General features: G+C 43.5%; 1 protein-coding gene and 1 long non-coding RNA gene across 5 annotated transcripts in view; one reads left to right on the top strand and one right to left on the bottom strand.

Annotated features, from left to right (window-relative positions):
- The window catches only part of ttll10 (tubulin tyrosine ligase-like family, member 10), a 38,095-nt gene that overhangs the window by 3,677 nt on the left and 13,563 nt on the right, over nt 1–20,855 (bottom strand). For 2 of the 4 annotated variants that reach the window (XM_079522594.1, XM_079522597.1), the window contains exons 2-9: nt 14,023–14,581; nt 12,131–12,284; nt 11,547–11,665; nt 9,712–9,832; nt 7,841–7,929; nt 4,809–4,995; nt 4,053–4,224; nt 372–512 (exon numbers count right to left, since the gene is read on the bottom strand). In XM_079522594.1, coding sequence (XP_079378720.1) covers nt 372–512; nt 4,053–4,224; nt 4,809–4,995; nt 7,841–7,929; nt 9,712–9,832; nt 11,547–11,665; nt 12,131–12,284; nt 14,023–14,455 — 1,416 coding nt within the window. In that variant the 5' untranslated portion in view covers nt 14,456–14,581. Of the gene's footprint in view, nt 1–371; nt 513–4,052; nt 4,225–4,808; nt 4,996–7,840; nt 7,930–9,711; nt 9,833–11,546; nt 11,666–12,130; nt 12,285–14,006; nt 14,582–20,855 lie in introns of those variants that run through there. The other 2 variants (XM_079522595.1, XM_079522596.1) reach the window with 2 other exon arrangements.
- Nucleotides 1,885–20,855, top strand: part of LOC306938451 — a 55,944-nt gene continuing 36,973 nt past the window's right edge. Inside the window, exon 1 of the long non-coding RNA XR_013791726.1 lies at nt 1,885–2,070. This is a non-coding gene — a long non-coding RNA (uncharacterized lncRNA). The remainder of the gene's footprint in view (nt 2,071–20,855) is intronic.

The following is a 20,855-nucleotide window of genomic DNA, read 5'->3' as shown; positions in this document are numbered from 1 at the left end:
AGCGATCAAACAAAATTCACATTTTGGTGTGCATAGACATTTTTACATCACTAAACCAATTATATAAAAAAGGCCTATAAATTCAATTCATTTTCAGGTCATTCGTCTCTGAGATCGTATTGTACACCGAGTTAAATTATTAATTAAACAAACCATCAGTATTGCAATGAGCAGCAACACCCATTAGGCTACAATACTAACTGGTGGTCCCCAAAAGATAGATAGATAGATAGATAGATAGATAGATAGATAGATAGATAGATAGATAGATAGATAGATAGATAGATAGATAGATAGATAGATAGATAGATATTTGTCATTGCAACAAGTACAACGAAATTTAAAAAAGCACAATCCACCAGTAGACTCACTGCAAAGACACCCATCACCCAGTCCAATGGCAGGCCTCTGGCAGCCCTGAACCTGTCGTTGATGTAGCTGTTGAAAGTCTCCATGGACCACACTGTGTCCTCCTTCAACAAGCTGTACAAAGGATTCTTCTTCTGCATACACTAGAGGGAGCCAGCAGGGGGCGCAAGAGACACACACACACGCACACACACAGGTGAAATGAAATGAAATGAAATCTATATTTACCCAGGGTATCTGGGCTAAGCTCAAGAACTTGTTTCCAGCCAGGCCCTGCTCATAGAACACATTTCATCGTAGTGGTTGATGCCTTGTTCAAGGGCATTTCAGCGGTGGTAATTTTAACGTGTCGGACGGCTGATTCGAACTGGGAACCTTCCGGTATCTAGACCGCGCCGCTATCCGTTCGGCCACCGCTGCCACAGGTGACACTGAGCCATTGTGGGGGAACTATTAGGCTATCTTGCTTGAACTAACCACCATGGAACTCGGTCTCGGAGACCGCAGGCGTTACCATGGAACTAACGAAAGTAACATAATTCATACTCGATAAGTCTTGAATTGATCCAAGGCTAGAACTCAGCAAACCAGTCACGTCACCGGGCTTTCCACATGGAGGGAGGAGGAAGAACTGTTGCGGATCAGTGGCAGTGCGTGCATGCTCTATGTACACTAGCCTACTGTGCTTTGAAGATAAAATAAATAAATAAAGGAGGTAAATAGTAAATACTGTCAAATGGCGAAACCAGCATCATTATTTAGTCATGAGCCATTTTGTCTTCGACTTCGACAACAACTCAAAGGAGCATGAATGTATCCCTAGGCTGATTTTGTAGTAATTGTTGTAATTGCCACTACAGTCTACAGCAGGGCAGGGTAAAAACAAATCAATCATTGCACTTTCAAGGCTGCATAATCACTGTACTAGGCCTCTACACTACACAGTGATGTAGACTACTGAATGATGTAAGTAACACAGTAGCCCCTCTCGGCACCCTACGTTAACGTTTTCTGGCATTTGCTATCATGCTTGCTTCTAGAAGAGCCAAGGGCATACCAAAATGTGCAAGTTGCAGACATTTTGGTATGCCCTTGGCTCTTCTAGAAGTCAAGACCCATGAAAACAAGCAGACAATCTTCAATTTGTTTTGTTTGGTGTACCTGGGTTGCTTTACTGCTAGTCTGCCATGCTTTTAATCTGCTGTGAACTGAAAAACAAACTACAAAATCAGTCTGGGGTTTCATTACCTCAACTGTCAAGTCAACTGCTGTGATAGCCTGCCCTACATCATTCATAGAAAGGTGAAAAGTGATAACTGATAAGGGAAGAAAGAAACAGCTAAACTGGTCAGATATCAATATTGGGGCCATGTGAAATGACATAAAACAAGTTCCATAATAATAATATACATGGTGGGTGGTTAGTGGTTACAATTACTGTAGCAGTGGGATGGGGCAGTCAAATAGCAGCACATGCATGACAGATATGTGCATGATTAAGGACATTACCTTGGAGTGGAATGAAATATCCCCATTTTTGACTGAAACTATAATCCGTTATGTCATTCCAACCTATTACAGGAAGCTACCGTGGGCAAAGGATGACCGACTGACACTGTAGAGGCAATCTGGAAATCACAAGGTCGCTGGTTTGACCCTCAACTCAACGAGCAGCACACTTAACTGCTGACAGAATGACAGGTATGTGCAAATGTACCCTCGAGAGACCCGGAAAATAATTCCCTGTTCATTTTCCCTGTTCCCTGTTCATGTTGACAAAGCCAACTGAAGTTGTGACAAATCAGGACAATAAACACAATGTTTTGGGCCGAACAAATAATTAGAAAGAAGAAAACAACGGCAGGTTACAACACTTTTTTTGTGGTTTTTCTTCTTTGTAATTATTTGTTTGGTCCAAAATATTGTTTCATGATTTGTCACAACTCGAGTTGGCTTTGTAGTAGTTTGTAAGACGCTTAAAAGGTCTTTAAATAAATACTTTTTGAAATGTCTATGGGAAAAATGCATTGGGAATTATTTCCTGGGCCTGGCGTCGTCATGAAAGGGGGCGGGACTGCGACGCCTATACCCCACCCCTTAAAGGTACCACAGTACAGTAGTAGTAGTAGGCCTATTACTATTAATAATAATAATTGCCATAGTTTTTATGTTTGTTTTTATGAATATCGTAGCTGTGCATAACATTCCTGAGTAATAAAAGGTCATCTTCACCTAAACACTCGGATGCTAAATCAAATGAGCTTTTCCATATTTTTCCAATTGGGGTTATGGGTTGTATATCAACACTATGAACACATTAAAGGTATATTCAGTGATTTGACTTAATTCAAATATCACTTATTTTTTCTTTTTTTCTGGATAATCCTCCCTACTATAGAGTGTGCTGACTATAAGGAGTTCCTCCCTGTCCTCAGTGAGCCCCTGGGGTCAAAAAACCCTAGTTTCAGTTTTGGTGGCGGGTGGCAAAACCTTCATCCAATCAGGATGAGTGGGGCCTTCCTCCAATCATGATCGAGTGGGGGCGGGCCTTGGTGCACATGCTGTTGGCCTGTTGCACTTCCCCCCCACTGTAGAGCGTGCATGTGCACATTTTGTTACCGGGGCGGACTGGGTGGTTTTCCAAATCACCCAAATCACTGAATGCTCCTTTAAAGGACACATTATGGCATTAGTTGGAAGTGAACGTTTTTGGAGCATCGTTAGTAAAAAAAAATCAATCTGAGAATCCCATCGTCAAATATTGGGGAAAACAATGACCCCTGAGGCAACCGTCTGTCTTGAGAGACTAGTAAAAAACAAAATGCTTCAGGACCGTGATATTTATAAGCCAAAATGTTATTTAGTCATGTGCATATTGGGAAAGTTAAACACCCATTCTGGACGGGAACCCGTTGTTGGTGTTTTAACTAAGCATTATGTTATACTTTAGCTATTGAAAAATAGCAGACCTACAAGCTCGTAGCGTGCCACTCGGTGGCGCGCTATGAGCTTGTAGATCTGCTATTTTTGTAGATCTGTAGATCTATTCAATTTTTGAAAAATCATGAAAATGTGGCACAAATCTTTGAATATATATTCTTTCAGAAGACTTTTTTATTTATTTCGACGTCAGGCCTAAATGGGTTTTAAACACTATATACTTACTTGATCGTGTTCACGCAGGGCTGTATACTAGGTCTGCTCCTTTAACCCTCAACATCAAATCTCTTTGCGGAAATAGCTGATCTACAAACTCAAAACTCGCTGCATTGTGAGCTGTTGCAAAGCTTGTAGCTGTTGTGCTACTTTAGAAAATTATAGTCCGATTGTAATGTTTTTCTTGACTGCTAGACATGATCCAACACAACAACACAATGGCCTATTTTTTCCACCTGGTAAGAGACACTCATACATTTTCTATAATATAATGTGGTGAGCTGACCACCGGAGCTGAAATAACGCTGAGCGGTGGTGAGTAAAAACAGAGAAGGGCTGGGGCGGTGGCGGTGGTTTGTTCTTCACCGCGGCTTGTGACGTCATGTTGTAGTTCGGTGGTCACCCCACCACCGAAAATCCAGACTATGAATAACGCTTAAGTGTTAAGTGGTACAGTATTAGTGATACTCGTATATTAAATATATAATATGTTAAAATCTGTTCCAGTTATGCATTACAAAGTCTACCTGGTTTGTCAGGTGGGCGGACAGATTGTTAGAGTTGGGGTCGTAGCGATCGCAGGTCAGTCGTACGTAGCCGTGGCGAAAGAAGACCATGTAAGGAGACGTGCAGGCAATCATCAGGTAGGAGCGCACGTCAAACTTCCGCCCCTTCAGGAGCAGCGGGTTCTGGATGTACCTGTGTGTGTGTGTGTGTGTGTGTGTGTGTGTGGGCGAGAGGACACATTTGTTGATAGGCCAATTTCTAAAGCGGTGATTCTCAACCCCCCCTATAAGCTCATAGCGCTTGTAGAGCTGCTATTTAGAAAAATGTGGCACAAATCTTATTCTTTCACAGCGAACGTTTTAACTAAAATCTTTGCTTCTGGGGGGTCCCTGAAACGACATCTTTTCAGATTAGGGTGTGCGGCCAAATACATTTAATATTTGGGGTCCTTGACATGAAAAAGTTTGTTCACCACTGATATACAAACATTTCGGAAAACTGTTAGGATTTCGAAGACATTTTGTAGAATCTGGTCTCAGGTCTAAATGGGTTAAATCCAAGGGCCCTCAGTTTGATATGCATGAGGCCACAGACCGCCATTCAAATAAAATAAATCTCTTCGACCCCAATCCACACTGAAACATCGTCAGTGTTCATTTATCTCTGAGAAAATGTACATGCATGGAACCAAAGGGTCCATTTGGTTTCATTTGCATGGAATGCTCGAATGGTAATGTAACAGAAGAGTTGAAATTTGAAGAATTGTGTTCACTCACTGTTGCACAATGCGTGCCTGAGGCTGGCGGAAGTGCATCTTGTATTGTTGGCTGTCCTCCAGATCCTGTAGCATTAGTCTGAGGGTGGTGATGTCCTTCTGGCCCCTCAGGAGGAAGATGCCTCTCCCCTGGTTCAGACCCGTGGGCTTACATATCCACATGTGTGTCTCCCTGTTGCTCGCACCTACTGTAGCAACCACCAGGCAGAGCGGTACATTAAGTCTGCCCCAGAGGCTGGGGTGTAAGACTTGATGAGATCCCTCCCTACGATATAGTCTAGTAATAGTCTCTGAAACCAGACAACTGTTCCACAATCTTTGTCCACAATATTATTTACGACGTGACTGCAAAGATTAAACGGAAATGGAGAGGAGGCTCACATATGCTTTACCGACTTCGAACTGCATTAGCTCTTCTGATGTACGACAGAAGCATTTGAAGATTGGGTGAGGCAACAGTCTGTCTCGAGAGACTATTCTATATATATGGAGGTTAATTGAACTCTCATGAAGTTGAATGAGCATGAGCATCTTTATAATGTATGTAACATGCTATGCATTGCATGGCCAAGCACAGCCCCGGCACCCTACAGTATATACACTTACACCACTCTGGAGAGGGAGGGCAGCAAAGTCTGCAAAACCTTCTCTGATCTGTTCATGTTTAAGCTGAACCTTCCTGTCCTGTATTGTACATGTTCCACAGATTCAGTGGCGTGCACAGACATTTAGAGGGGCAGGTGCTCAAGTGAAAAAAGGGCACCTTGTGCAGTGCGTATAGAACCGGCCGGTTGCCTTAATAGTGTGAGATTTATAGAGTTTGGGGCATAAATAATATATTAGAAGCTTAAAAGGGCACATTGCTGTCCAGAGGGCAAGGGCAGGTGGTGCTCTAGCACCCCCTAGTGTCCATTTGTGCACGCCACTGCACAGATTCATTCATCTCCCAGAGATGAAAGGTGACTGTGTGTTTTGTATTGACTTTCTGATAACCATATGTTCGCCATTACCGTCCGTCCCTCATGTTGACATAATGCTGAAGGCCTAACAACGCCAAACCGTGGTATGGTTCAGTGGTGGAAAAAGTACTCAAAGGTTTTTACTTAAGTAAAAGTATCAATGCTGCGATACAGAACTACTCCGTCAGTAATAGTACGGAATTAAAAATGTACTTGAGTATTGGCATCAAAACACTTAAAGTACTAAGTAGTCGTTATGCAGAATGTGCCATTTCAAGTTTTCAAATGTATATACGTCTTTTGAAAATGCTGAAGTGGTTACTGTATATTTTGTCATAATAATCAAAATCTACAAAGTAACTAGTAACTAAAGTTTTCAAATAAAAGTAATGGAGTAAAAATACAATATTTTGCCTCTGAGATGTAGTGGAGCAGAAGTAAAGGTATTGGAAATTGGAAATACTCAAGTAAAGTACAAACGCCTCAAAATTGTACAGTACTTTGGTAAAAAATACCTAGTTACTTTACAGCACTGCGGCATGGTTCAGAGTTGCACTGTGGCTGAACCATTCCTTGTGCCCACGCAGCCCACGGCTACAAGCATGGCCACTGGAGTGAGTGTTGTAGCAAGCATGGCCACTGGAGTGAGTGTTGTAGCAAGCATGGCCACTGGAGTGAGTGTTGTAACAAGCATGGCCACTGGAGTGAGTGTTGTAGCTACAAGCATGGCCACTGGAGTGAGTGTTGTAGCTACAAGCATGGCCACTGGAGTGAGTGTTGTAGCTACAAGTATGGCCACTGGAGTGAGTGTTGTAGCTACAAGCATGGCCACTGGAGTGAGTGTTGTAGCTACAAGCATGGCCACTGGAGTGAGTGTTGTAGCTACAAGCATGGCCACTGGAGTGAGTGTTGTAGCTACAAGCATGGCCACTGGAGTGAGTGTTGTAGCTACAAGCATGGCCACTGGAGTGAGTGTTGTAGCTACAAGCATGGCCACTGGAGTGAGTGTTGTAGCTACAAGCATGGCCACTGGAGTGAGTGTTGTAACAAGCATGTAATCTTCAGGTTTGAGTAAATGATGACGCCCCCATATTATAGTTTTATACTGAGGTTAGGGTTAGGCTGTCAATCACAGCGACTGGCCAATCACTTGTCACCATTTACTCAAAAAGGGCTGAAAATTCCATGCTCAGTCCACAGTGGTGGACAGTAAACTAAGTACAGTACCTTTACTACAGTACAATGTTGCGTTACTTTCATTACATTGGTATATTGCACTTGAGTATTCACGTTTCTCTTGTGTGTACTTTCATACTGTACATTTTGTACTTGTAACAGACTATTAGTATTGATACTTTTACTTAAGTGAAATATCTGAGTACTTCTTCCACCACTGCAAGCTATACAAGCTTGGCCACTGGAGTGAGTTTTGTACAGTCCAATAGCAACGTACTGTACAGACCTGGGAGCCTGTTGAACATTTCCCTTTGTGTGTCTCGGCCCTGCCCTCTTCTGACTGGTCGCTATGGCAACAACATGTTCCGCTGGTGAGTTTCCCATGGCCTTGTGGGAGGTGAAGTGCACTAACCCCCCAATGAAACGAGGTTGCTATCGTCTTATCATCATCGAGGAGTTGAACAGTTCGTCAAACAGTTCGTCCAACAAATTGATTTCATGGATTATACAAAATTATCGCTAATCGAAACGAAAACATATTTAAATCTCACTTTTTTTCTTTAGAATAGTTTATAAAGTATATAAAATAGTGATTAAGTAGTTAATCATATTCATCGATTTACTCAATTATAAAAAAGTAAATTCAGCATTTTTGCGGCAATTAAAAAAACCCGCTTCTCGATGTTCCTATCAATCGACAAAGTTATCGCAAAGAAGATTGTCGATAGTTGCATCCCCAGGCAAATTCCATAATTTCTCTTCTCTTTGCAAATTCAACGACTGGAACGAGTTCTTGTTAACTTTTCCCACGAACGTCCCCTCACAAAACAAGAATCTAGTTTAACCAGTGTGATAGTATCACCATGCTACTGTGCAGCTCTGTGTCACCATTTTTTACCTTGCTGTAGGGCAAAGAAAGCCTCTCTCTCGTCCTTCACGTCCAAGCGGAATGTCCAAGGAAAGAAGTCCTCCATTTTCAGTCTCCTACTAAACAGCAATAGGGAATTATCAACAGAGGCCATGAATAATGTTCATTAGTTAATCAAACTAATTGATTTAATCAATAATAAGCAATAATCATTTCATAACATAATTATAGAAGCGTTCATAGATATATGGAAGCGTCGTATTGCGTTGGGACTGGGAGATTGTAGATCTGCTATTTTCATGTTTCAATGTTTACATGACACCGTAGTGACACCTGTCCACCACCATGGAGGTTGTGAGTTCGAATCCACCGTGGTGCATCGCCCTTTGTCGGGCGCCTATACATTTGGGGGAGGGGCGCCTATACATTTGGGGGAGGGAAGCTGGCCCGGGGACTGTGATAATTGTCACTGCACATACTGTACTCCTACGGGCTGGGGTGGCACCTGTCAGCAGTAAGTGTTGGCGGGAGGAGTTAGCTAATATCACAGAGATTTTCTTTGTTTTTTTTTACTGGCAGATTCGTCCGGTTTCTAGGCTAGGGAGGAGTATAGGACGAAGGCCCCATGTCCTCCTGGTGGGGGCTCCTCACTGGCAGGTGAGTCAGTAAGCAGTCAAATGTTGACAACACTGACAACACAGAAATGTGTGTGGGGATGAATTTATTTGCATAACGGCTAAATTGGAGAGAAAAGGGGGTAAAAATAATTGCCCACTCTAAATGTATTTATTATTTTCTTAAAAGAAAGAAGAAAAAAACCCCACAATAATCGATAGAATACTTGCTAAGAAAATAATCAATAGTTGCAGGCCTATTACAGACCACAGGGAAATATGAATGGAGGCCATGAATAATGTAGAACGGTCATACCTGTGGGGGTTTCCTCCTTGTATATATAATTCAAGCAGATCTACAAGCTCACACACAATGTGTTTTAACAGCTATTTGAATGTATGATATTAAATCCAAATATCAGACCTGTCTGAAGTGAGTGGTACTGTACTGTACTGTACTGTACTGTACTGTACTGTACTGTACTGTACTGTACTGTACTGTACTGTACTGTACTGTACTGTACTGTACAAGCCGCCCTCACTGGCCTGTGTGTGTCTGTGTGTGGCTGTGCAACAGTGACACTTGGTGGTGAGCAAACGCTATAACGCTATTTTCATGCTCGGACACAGCCAGGGACACAGGGACACAGGGACAGAAATATCCTTCTTAAGGCTATAGTTGGATACGAAGATTTAAATGAAAGTTAGTCTAAATTATATTCCAGCTACTGTAGGTGTAAACGTGTGATGTTCCCTTGGTGCTTCAGGGTTGAGATGTTAAGACAAGTTCATCATGAAGACATGACGTCTACGTGAATTAGAACAGAAATTTGATTCTATTTCTACTAGTATCTGGCGTCAATATGTACTTTAGCCTACCATATTGCTACCTTCAGTATAAGCTTGCCTACAGCTAGTTCATGTAAGCAGGTCACCTCACTGAAACCTGAGTAAACAGCAGGTCTGTGCTTCAAGGAATACGTTGCTCCAGAAATGTCCTGACATCACCACAAAGCTTGTCACATTGTGTGCAGAAAGTTGTTATATTCTGCCCCAAGATGTTTGCTACCATTGTGAACATTATTTATTGAAGCCAAGGGATACCGTATACCAGAAGCCATTAGTGTGTAACAGAGAAAAAGAACTGACATGAAACTCAAAACATCACAGTATTCTCTTACGACAACAATGGAGACCGATAATGGTTCATCCCTCCCTTTTGAAACCAGTGTACCCATTTGGAAAATGGAGTCAAATCCACTAGAAGCGAGCTGTACCATGTCTCACCTCTGTCCTTGACCATGGTTGACTTTGGTACTGACACGGTCATACTCTCGAAGACTGCAGAGAAGACCGATCTTAGTGGTCAGAACCTTGTTGTTGGGAATCTGGAACACCAGCTGTTTACCTGCATGCAGACATGGATGGAATTTGGGTTTTCATGGCATGGCGCCGATGGGGCCAGGCAGTCATATAGGTGTGTGTGCATGTGGGTGTGTGTGTGTGCATGTGGGTGTGTCTGTGTGTGTGTGTTGGTGCTTCGTCCATAGACATCACACCTTGTAACTTGCTATCCATAGCTACAGATTGAATAGGGAATGCATGTATTTTATTTTTTATTTTTGAAAATCGATTTTTGGAAATTATGAATCGATTTTGAATTGTTTATAATGAGAATCGTGATTCTAATTCAAATCGATTTTTTTCCACACCCCTAGAAGCCATGTTGTTAATATTATACCCTATCTTGTTTTCTTTACTTTCACTATTAACCACTTAAACCCTACCCTGCGTTTTTCCCTCCCTACACCAAATATATCTGAAACTGAAAATAGCGATCTACAAGCTCACAACGTGTCACATTGCAATGCGTTGTGAACTTGTAGATCTTGATTCTGTCAAATATTCATCCCGGAATAGGCTAAGCCTTCACCTAGCTCTGGTCCATGGCATTAGGAGTTCTCCTTAGCTCTATGTGAATCTTCAGACATTTGTTTACTCATCAAAACAAAGATGGTTTTAATCTCCTGGGTGGAAAGTCTCTCAGCACCCCACCTTCCGTGTAAAGTAGAAAAATGCGATTGGCAAGATCTGTAGGTGGAGTGGAGCACAGGAGTAACTAAAATATGTTTCAGTCCAGTCAGTGGAATAATTTGTTTTCTGGCCAAAAAGTGTATTTTACACGGAAGGTGGGGTGCTGAGAGCCTTTCTACCTTTCTACCAGTCTTTCTTTTTTTTAAGATATTTTTGCGGGCTTTTTTGCCTTTATTGATAGATTACAGTAAGGTAGACCGGAAACAGGGAGAGAGAGATGGGGAAGGGAAGACACACAGTAAAGTTCGTCGGGATCGGGACTCGAACCCGCGACACACTGTCATGCTGGATTACCAGATAAGGTACCTGGACTGCTAAACCAGTGAGAGTAGGCTTACATTAAACCGTCTTTGTTTTGGTGAGTAGCAACATTTATTTTTGTGTAAAATGACTTATAATGGATCTTTTGTCCACTAGTCCCTTCCTAACATTTTAGTCTAGTTTCTATTTGTTGACGAAATTGTCAATATATTTAGTCTTAGTTTTAGTCATCATAGCTTAGTTTTCATTTAGTTTTCGTCAGTGAAAAACTGACATTTTTCGTCTTAGTATTAGTCGACGAAATCAACACTGATATGGACCAGAGCTAGCCTTCACCCGCAACAATGATGATAGTGTACAGTATAACAAAAAATACCAGGTGTGAGGTGTCCCAGTTTTCATGTGCGGGGGAAACGCAGTGTACTGTAATTACCATAAGGGAGTGTAATGTATAGAATTACCACAGAGTGTGTTTGGTGTCGTCTCACATCACCAATGACTGCTTTTAAATGGTAAATGGTGCATTTATATAGCGCCTTTATCCAAGACGCTTTACATAGATTGTGCATTACATTCACCCATTCACACACACATTCATACACCGATGCCGGAGGAAACCATGCAAGGTACCAACCTGCACATCAGGAGCAATTAGGGGTTCAGTGTCTTGCTCAAGGACACTAACTCTGGGGGAGCCCGGGTTCGAACTGGCAACCTTGCGGTTCCCATCCAGCCACTCTACCCCTGAGCCACCGCTGCCCTTTTACCTTCTCTGAAGCTGTTGTAGTTGGCCGTAGACTTGGTCTCGCACCACTTCAGCTTGAAATCCTCCCTGCGCGCATCGTAGGTCCGCCTCCATCCTTTGCTCTCGCAATAATCGCTCACTCTAGACCCAGAGAAAATCCATCACACTTCTGCTGCACTCTTACCAACATACTGTTATCCACAGGTCATGAGTTCATGCAGCTTAGCTGAAATAAATAGGTTTCATTTTCTTTTGAAACATACTGTATATATGAAATGTCAGAAATAGTGAAAATAGACAATCTACCTGTAGATCTGCCTTTTTCTTTTTTTCTCTCAGTATTACAGGCATACATATAGCCCACCCTCCCCTGTTCCCTCACAAAAAAGAAAACCTGTGCTATTTTTGCACATTTCTGAATTGTATCATTTCATGAACATTTTGGAAAATGTTCCCTTAATGACGTACGTAGGGGCGACAGGCTGAACGTAGTTAAGTTATTAGCCAACTTATTCACTATAAGTTGTACAGCTAGTGGCCATCTGTGTTGTTTGAAAGCATATGAGGCAAAGCATATAATGCAAAAAAATAGTGTTTTGTACTTACATTTCGGCCCCGTTGGCACCTCCGAAGAAATAGAAGGGTCCAGAGCCCCGGGGTTCCTTCTCCCTGTCTGGGTAGGAGAGCTCCTCCAATCGTCTGGAAGGAGTTCTCTTGTTGCTGCTGACCGCACTGAAGTAACGCTCCACCAGACACATACCTGACACGCATGCACGTGCACACACACACACACACACACACACACACACTTGTATTACTATACTGTACTTGTGAGGATGTCAACATTTTAGGACGGTGATTTTGTTTTATCATTTTTGGGCATTTAATTTTAACCATAACCCAAGCCGAAAATAGCCGATCTACAAGCTGTGGGCTTGTACTGTAGATCTGCCATTTCCAGTTCACGACACCAAACCCAACCCCTAAACCTAACCTCTAAACGTTGAATCCTAACACGCACACACACACGTGCACGCACGCACGCGGTTGTATTTGAGAGAAATACAACCACAGGCCCTTACCTGCACACTGGAAGCGTGTTATGTTTTCTGTGCGATTAAAATTAGGAGCTGTATTAATGACTGCCACCTAGTGGTCTGATGAGGTGGTTCAACCCTGCCGACGGATATGACGGGTTTTCTAGTCCTTTACATCCGGTCTCCTGGCCTCGCGAAGTGAGAGGAGAAGAAACGGCTAGTATTAGCATTTCCTTACGATGTTTACCTTTCACCAGAAATGGTAATATGTCGATCGCCAGCGGGTGAAAAATCACAAATCACATCAAGATATCGGATGTTTTTTTCAAGACCACGGAAAGCGCCCGTAGTTTCAGAGTAACGAGGCATTTTAGATCCTACTTTGACTGGTGGTGGTCTATGGGAGTCGTGTGCAAAAGTCCTTGTGCTGGGGATGACGGAGGCGTTGCATAGCAACTGGGGCATGACTACAGGCTGGTTTGCAGTGCAGACGCTTCATATTAATATAAAATGCTCATTTACGGGATTTACAGTAATCGGCAGACAATGGCTATAATTTTAAATACAGGATTTCCAGTAAACGGCAGTGAAAGAATGTTTTTTGTTAGATCAATATTCTGATAGTAATCATTGCTATATAGACATTATTTGTTCAGTAATATGGATCTTCCTGTGTCTCCAGCACTTGAAATTTTCAGGTGGGTCACCAGTTTCATCCAATCAGGAGAGAGAACCCATTTATTTAATTTGATTACGTTCCAATTCTCTCTCCTGGTTGGATGATATTAGTATCCCTCATTTACTAAAGAGCAGCAGAGACACAGCAAGATCCCTGCTATACTGAACAAAAAGGCTTTAGCAACGATTACTAACAATAGTTATCTAACACTTATTTTAACTAACAAATATAACTGTTGCTTGTGTCATGAGTACAACCACACAGAACACAAATATTAGGTGGAAATAAAGCCTTTCTTTTTGAAACGAAGTCAAATGTTCACCGCAAATAATGCCATCCACCTGTATGGACACGTCATAAACCATATGGGTTGTTTCATGCGGAATATCCGCAGACGTGTTTCTGTATTGTTTATTTTCCACGCTTCCGGTGTGTAAAGTACCTTACAGGGATAGTTCACCCCCAAAATGACTTATTTTCGATCGATTACTCACCCCTGAATTCATGGATATATTTTTTAGATTTTGTCGCATTCCTAAGCCAATACTGCAATAACCAGCTCCCTATGGAGAGGCAGAGGAGACTATGTGTGTCTCCATAGGAACCAACTGCTGGTCATCACATTATTGGCTTAGGAATGCGACAAAAAAATAATTTAATGAATTCAAGTCTCCATGGGGTGAGTAATCGATAGGAAAAAAAGTGTTTTTACTATCCTTTTTAAGCAACACTCAGTTGTAGTCATTTGAATCATGAGACGGCCCACCTTTCCCCAAACACACCTGGCCCTCCATCACTGCTCCTGCCCCCTTCCTCCTCCGCACTCCCCCGGCCGGACCTCTCTGTTGCCTCCTCCGGACCTTCGGCTGACGTTACCTCCTCATTGAACCTGCGGTTAATTGGGCACAAAGGATCCTGTCCTCCTGACACCTCTGTGTCCCCCTGCTGCGATGTCCCGATCACCGCAGGACACTCTTGCCCTCCTGACACCTCTGTGTCCCCCTGCTGCGATGTCCCGATCACCGCAGGACACTCTTGCCCTCCTGACACCTCTGTGTCCCCCTGCTGCGATGTCCCGATCGCCGCAGGACACCCGCGTGCCTCCTCCTCCTCCTCCTTCGCTCGTGTCCCTGCGGCGTCTCTCTGCGGCAGCGCCGTCAACCCTGCTTCACCCTCAGGGCTGCAGGGCTCAACCCAATACTTGGATGACGTCATTCGCTGCCACTGATCACCCGCATCGTTGGGGGAGAATCGAGAATTTCCATTAGGGCCTGGCCGCCAGCCAAGGGGAGAGAGAGAGGTGTACGACACGTCTGTCTGTCTGTCTGTCTCGTCTTGGCCCTGTACGGTTAATAGAGCGGAGAGCACAGGCTATATCCAATTCTGTAGATTGAGTCAAGATAGACCTGAGAGACATTGAAAGGAGAGCACTAGTGGCGTTGGCTTCTTTCATCCTGGTGTATACTGTATACTGCACAACACATGCTTGAATTGATTTCTGTAAGTTATCGACCCATCACAGCAAATAGTTTAGTGATCATTTCATTTTAGTTTATAGTTGTATAGGTTTTTTTGTGCCAATACATTTATCAGTCTTAAAACAGAAGTTTTAGCAGATGTGAGACGACAAAAACATAGCATGAGCAATACATGACTGAATGTGGCGTTTTGCGCTGGCTGTCAAGGGGTGAAATCTGACCTTATGTTGCTGCTGTTTCTAGAACTGGAGAGGGTCACTTACTCACTTCACTTGAAGCACACGGTCAGCAAAAATTGCATGAAGCCTCCATCTAATCCCCCTCTTCCACCCAAATGTAGTCCAACTGGAGGTACCAGAGAAATGGCTTAACTTTTACAGAGAGAACAGAGAGGTGAAGTCGACTGGCCAATCTTCAGTCAATGTGGGTTGTGGGCACACTTGCTTGGCCAGTGTAAACAATCACTGGTTGCCCTGGCAATGGGCCCCTAGGCAACAGTTGCTAATTATATTGAAAACAAGCCATACAATCAACCCAGCACATACCACTCAAGGATAAGTGTCCCACATTGACCCTCTACCTGCGTTTAACATCATTCAATATTAATTGCCAGTAATCCGTTCGTCTGCTGTGAACCCTATATGAGTAACATGAGAACAGGCTGTCAATCAAAATGGATTTGTTGTCCTTCCAACGTATTGTGTCCAGACATAAAAAGGGTGAAGCCATCATTTCTGAGCGGTTGTGTTTGTGACATGTTTTGGATTTCTGTCATCATAATGAAGGCAAACTCAAACACACACCTGCTGGCAAGCCCTGGGCATACAATGTGAAATTCAGGACTCATGGATGGAATGTGACTGCACAAACTGCTATGGCACGAGCGAAGTGAGTGCGCTAAGTATGGGCTTCAACATGATCTTGCTTGTCTTCATTGTAGTGACAATATTCTATCTAGTGCAATGGTTCCCAAACTGGGGGTCCCTAAATTATTTGCACCTCCACCACTGAAACAGTTCATAGATCGAAGGGACAGCGGTGACAGAGCAACAAGGGCGACTACCAGAGGGGACTGTGAAGTGCCAATCAGACGTAGTGTGTTTGGTAAAACAGTCTTCTCTGTTAGAGCCTCCCATTACTGGAACAATCTCCCCACAGAAGTAAGAGAGACTTCCAACTATCTGACCTTCAAATTCAACCTGAAAAGGTGGCTAAAAACAAATCAAATCTGTAATCATGAGTAACTATCAGCACTATTTAGTATATATATATATAGTATATATTGTTCTGTCCCCTGTACCATGTTGATCTGTTCCTGTATTGTATTGTGTTTTTGTATGGACATAGTGTTGGGTGCTGGCACATATGCACACATGGCATCAATGCATGGTGCTGTGTGCTGGCACACTACACACTCTGTCTTTCTTTTATCTGTATTGTATTGTGTTTTTACTTTTTTGTATGGACATAGTGTTGGGTGCTGGCACATATGCACACATGGCATCAACGCATGGTGCTGTGTGCTGGCACACTACACACTCTGTCTTTCTTTTATCTGTATTGTATTGTGTTTTTGTATGGACATGGTGTTGGGTGCTGGCACATATGCACACATGGCATCAACGCATGGTGCTGTGTGCTGGCACACTACAAACTCTGTCTTTCTTTTATCTGTATTGTATTGTGTTTTTGTATGGACATAGTGTTGGGTGCTGGCACATATGCACACATGGCATCAACGCATGGTGTTGTGTGCTGGCACACTACACACTCATTCATTTTTTAAGAGCCTGCCCAGGGACTACAGATGAAATTTTGCTTTGGCTAACTCTGGCCCATTTACATTGAGGTGAAAACTGTTGATTAATGAGCTTTGTCCCTGTCAAATAAATAAAACATTTTGTGGGGGGGGGGGGGGTTCCCAGATGATTTGCTTAATGTGAACATTGTTTTCTCACTCGACAGTAAACAAATCATTATGCAGTTGAGTGCAGACAGGGTATCTGTACATTTCTAAAGTAATAATTGAAGGACTTTTAAGACAATTACAATTTACAATTTAGGCATTTAGCAGACGCTCTTAATCCAGAGCGACTTACATTAAGCAATAACAAAAGCATGGCATACATCACATATATAAAAAGTAGTTATCATGAATCATGCCTAGACTAAGAACGTAACAGTGGAGTATCTATGTAAACTATACATACTATACTATATAATATATTATACATGTGTACTATAAAGTGCTATGACTACATAAAGTGCAATTCTAGAGCTGTCTACGTAACAAGCTATAAGTCTGTTTAAAATACTATCTAAGTCTACATAATGTGCTATCTAAGGGGCTAGGCTAGGGCAAGTGCTACGGGCCATGGTGGAGTCTGAAGAGGTGGGTTTTCAGACTACGGCGGAAGATTGGGAGTGAGGCTGCAGTTCTGACTGTGATGGGAAGTGCATTCCATAGTTTTGGAGCCAGAAGGGAGAAGAGTTTGGGACATGTGGAGCGTTGTCCCGGCGTTTTTAGTGAAGGTACCTCCAGCTTCCCTGCGTTGGCTGATTTGAGTGCGCGGGAGGGTTTGGCAAATATTACGTATACCAGTAAGACGCCCTGAGGGCGAGAAGCATGCTTCTGGGCAAGTGCTGGCGCTTTGGCATGGGGGGGTCAGATCAAAATATGGAATTAATTCTGTACTGGCCATAAATGGAGCATGTCTTGAGTGTACAGGTTTTGATGAGGTCAGATCAACATAAGGAATGTCAGAAACAGGTCAGCTCCATATATGGAGATCTATTCTAAAGCCCAAACCACACCATGCAACTCCTTGGGTCCAAACGGTTTGCGAGGAGTTGCATGGTGACCCTTTGGTGTGGTTTGGGCCATTGAATTCAACCAGTTGAATCACTTGGCACAACTTGGGACGACGTGGGTCAACGTGCAACAGGACGTATCACACCGCTGGGACAATGCTAAAACCGTCTCGACCCTTTGGTGTGGTTAAGAGTGGCAGCGGGGGCAATGTCTTGAGTGTACACTGTACAGGGTTTGATGAGGGCCCAGGTAGGGCCAGGCCTTAAGTTTCGGGCCTGTTGAGAACTCTAGTTTTCACCGGCTGCCGGGCGCGGCTGCATTAATAACTTTGGGGCGGGCCTGTCTAGAGTTTGAAATTTGAATGGACAGGTATCCGTCAAAAGGGAGACATCGAAGAGGAAGGACTGGTGAGGTAGGATCAACATACAGTATGGAATGTCAGAACAGCTCCATATACAGTATGGCGATGTAGGCGTGATGTCATAAGGCGTGACCATATATGGAGGTGTGACGTGACACGCGGAAATGCAGGTTTTCATAGTAAATGCGACCTACAGTCGCAATTAAAATGTCCTTGCCCCACTGCCAGGCCAGGCAGAATATATGTGTCTTTAATATGGATTTAAAAATGGCCAGCCCTGACAGCTAATGGCAGAGTGTTCCACAGATTCGGTGCTGCGACCGAGAAGGCTCGGTCGCCTTTTAGTTTCAGTGGCGTGCGCAGATCTTTTAGGAGCGTCTGGTCAGCTGATCTCAGTGGCCTCGTGGAGTCGGGAGGCCTGATCAGGTCGCATATATAGGCTGGTGCCGGGCCCTGTAGGGCTTTAACATCAAACAGTAAGATTTTAAAATTGATCCTGAATTTGACTCGCAGCCAATGAAGGGAGGCTAGAACGGGGGTGATGTGATACCACCAGTCAGGGGTCTGGTTGCGGCAAGTTGTAGTCTGGAGAGTGATGAGCTAGCAACTCCTGAGTACAGAGAGTTACAATAATCTAGTATTGATGTGATGAGGGCCTCAATGACTTTCCCCCGCAGTTGGCTGTCATACAGTGAAAAGTACATATGTTTGTAACTACAGAGTGTGTGTGTGTGTGTGTGTGTGTGTGTGTGTGTGTGTGTGTGTGTGTGTGTGTGTGTGTGTGTGTGTGTGTGTGTGTGTGTGTGTGTGTGTGTGTGTGTGTGTGTGTGTGTGTGTGTGTGTGTGTGTGTGTGTGTGTGTGTGTGTGTGTGTGTGTGTGTGTGTGTGTGTGTGACCACACGGCCACGCCAACAACAGTGCCACTTTAGGTCACCCAGTGGTATTGCAGCTGTCCGTACTCAGACATACATGGAGACATACATACATAGGGATAGGGACACACATAGCTGTTCATTGGAGGGGTTAGGCACCACTCAAAAATGAGTCTGCGTTATTGGACATGTCATAAAATGATTTTACTTGACTGAATTCCTCGCGATTCTGGCATACTGATAAAAGTGATTTATATTGTGAAGTTACTAGATGCAATGCCGAGCATGCAGTTGAGCAACATTAGCAGCATTTGTCGTCTCGTATGGAAAATCCACTAATCACTCCCTGTCTCTGTGATTTGATAACTGAGGGCCCGCCCAGGCACCAACCACAGTTGGCAATTAACCATAATCTCCTCTTCCTCCCAACTGGCTGATAATTGACAGGGAAGGGCGTCTTTTCTAACAAGCATCCATGCAACCATACAATTATGGATCATCTCATCATGAGGCGTGCGTTACTTCCCTCTATACGCCAGTCTTGTTAAAGTCTTAAGAAATGTATTTCACCGTAAAACACAGAAAGTAAGACACCAGCCACACAGCCATGTTCCGTCACTCATGAGGCTGTGCTGTGGCTTTGTAAACGCCTCACTTGGAGTACAGAAAATGTCAGCAAAGACTGAAACAGGTCTTTGGCAAGAACATTAGTACAGGCTGAGGCACCCCATTTATTATTGGAGGTATATTTCTTGTGTAAAAAGTGCTTTGTGTTTGGCTGGTGTTGAGCCCAGTGTCAGCCACACCTTGATAAAGAGCCGCCATCTGATAGACACACTGTGCAAAGTGCCGCGTAGGTGGACAAAGAGAACAGGTTTGTTTTACAGCCCCACCGATTCCTCAGCCCGCCATCTGCCAAGACTGTGTGTGTGTGTGTGCGTGCGTGTGTGCGTGTGCGCGTGTGTGTGTGTGTACACCTGCGAGGGCATATGTTTGTACATGAGTATATCTTTTTTAATGTCTGATTGTGTGTGTGTGTGTGTGTACTTGTATTAATATACTTGTGAGGACCAAATGTCTGTACAAGTGTAGCAGAAGTTGAGAAATGGACATTGTCAGGACAATTTTCTTGGTCCGACTCCTCATGAGAAATGGTTGTTTTATGGTTAAAACGTATTTGTTAGGTTGGGGTTACAGTTGTGCCAGATTATTACCTACAGTACTTGTGTTGTGCACCAAAAACAGCAGATCTACACATGCAGGATCTGCTGTTTTCGGCTTTAGGGTTGGGGTTAAAAACGGTAAAATATTTTGAAATGGCATTCATAAAATGGCTGTCTTCAAAATGTTGATGTCCTCACAAGTATAGTAATACAAACCTGTGTGCGTGCGTGTGCGTGCGTGTGTGTGAGTGTGCGCGTGCGCACCAATGGATGGGCGGGCCTTTATTGTCACTGGGCGGGGACACTGCGAGCTGTGTGTCTTTGGAGACGAGCCCATTCCCATGTCATCTCAACCGCCTCTCGCACCAGGAAGTAGTTTTGCAATTACAGGGGTGCTGCCTGCAGCAATGGTGTCCCTGCACAACCCATTATTTGGAAGGATTCTCCTTGTCAAGGTGTTATAGGGGAAGGAATGGAGTTAAGTTACAATGTAAAGAAAGACCAGTTTCAATGGGGTCTCTCTCTCTCTCTCCCGCTATTCATGATTTCCTTACAGAATTACACCGCCATTGAGGGTGGGGGGTGGGGGGGTCTGCGGGGGAAAGCAGCGTTTCCCATGGTCTCGAGCCAATCCATCCCACCGTAGGTGAGACATACAAGAAGGGGACATGCTCAAGTCGAGTTTCACTAAAACTGGTTTTGACACGCATCCAAAACCGCAAGGACAATGCTATATGCCAGTATCATCTTTTTTTCTTTTTTTCTTCTCAGTGAAACCTCATTCTTTTGGGAATAAATGCTGAGAATTGTATTCATTTTGGGCCATATCTGATACGGAACAGTGAGGACATACTGTACTGTACATGAAGGAGAATTTGTATGCAACCAATAATTTATGGAGGCTTGTTTGGAACCCAGGGTACTATACT

This window comes from Electrona antarctica (assembly GCF_951216825.1).
Source record: "Electrona antarctica genome assembly, chromosome: 2".
NCBI classification, from domain to species: domain Eukaryota; kingdom Metazoa; phylum Chordata; class Actinopteri; order Myctophiformes; family Myctophidae; genus Electrona; species Electrona antarctica.
This window is presented reverse-complemented; position numbering and strand designations above follow the sequence as displayed.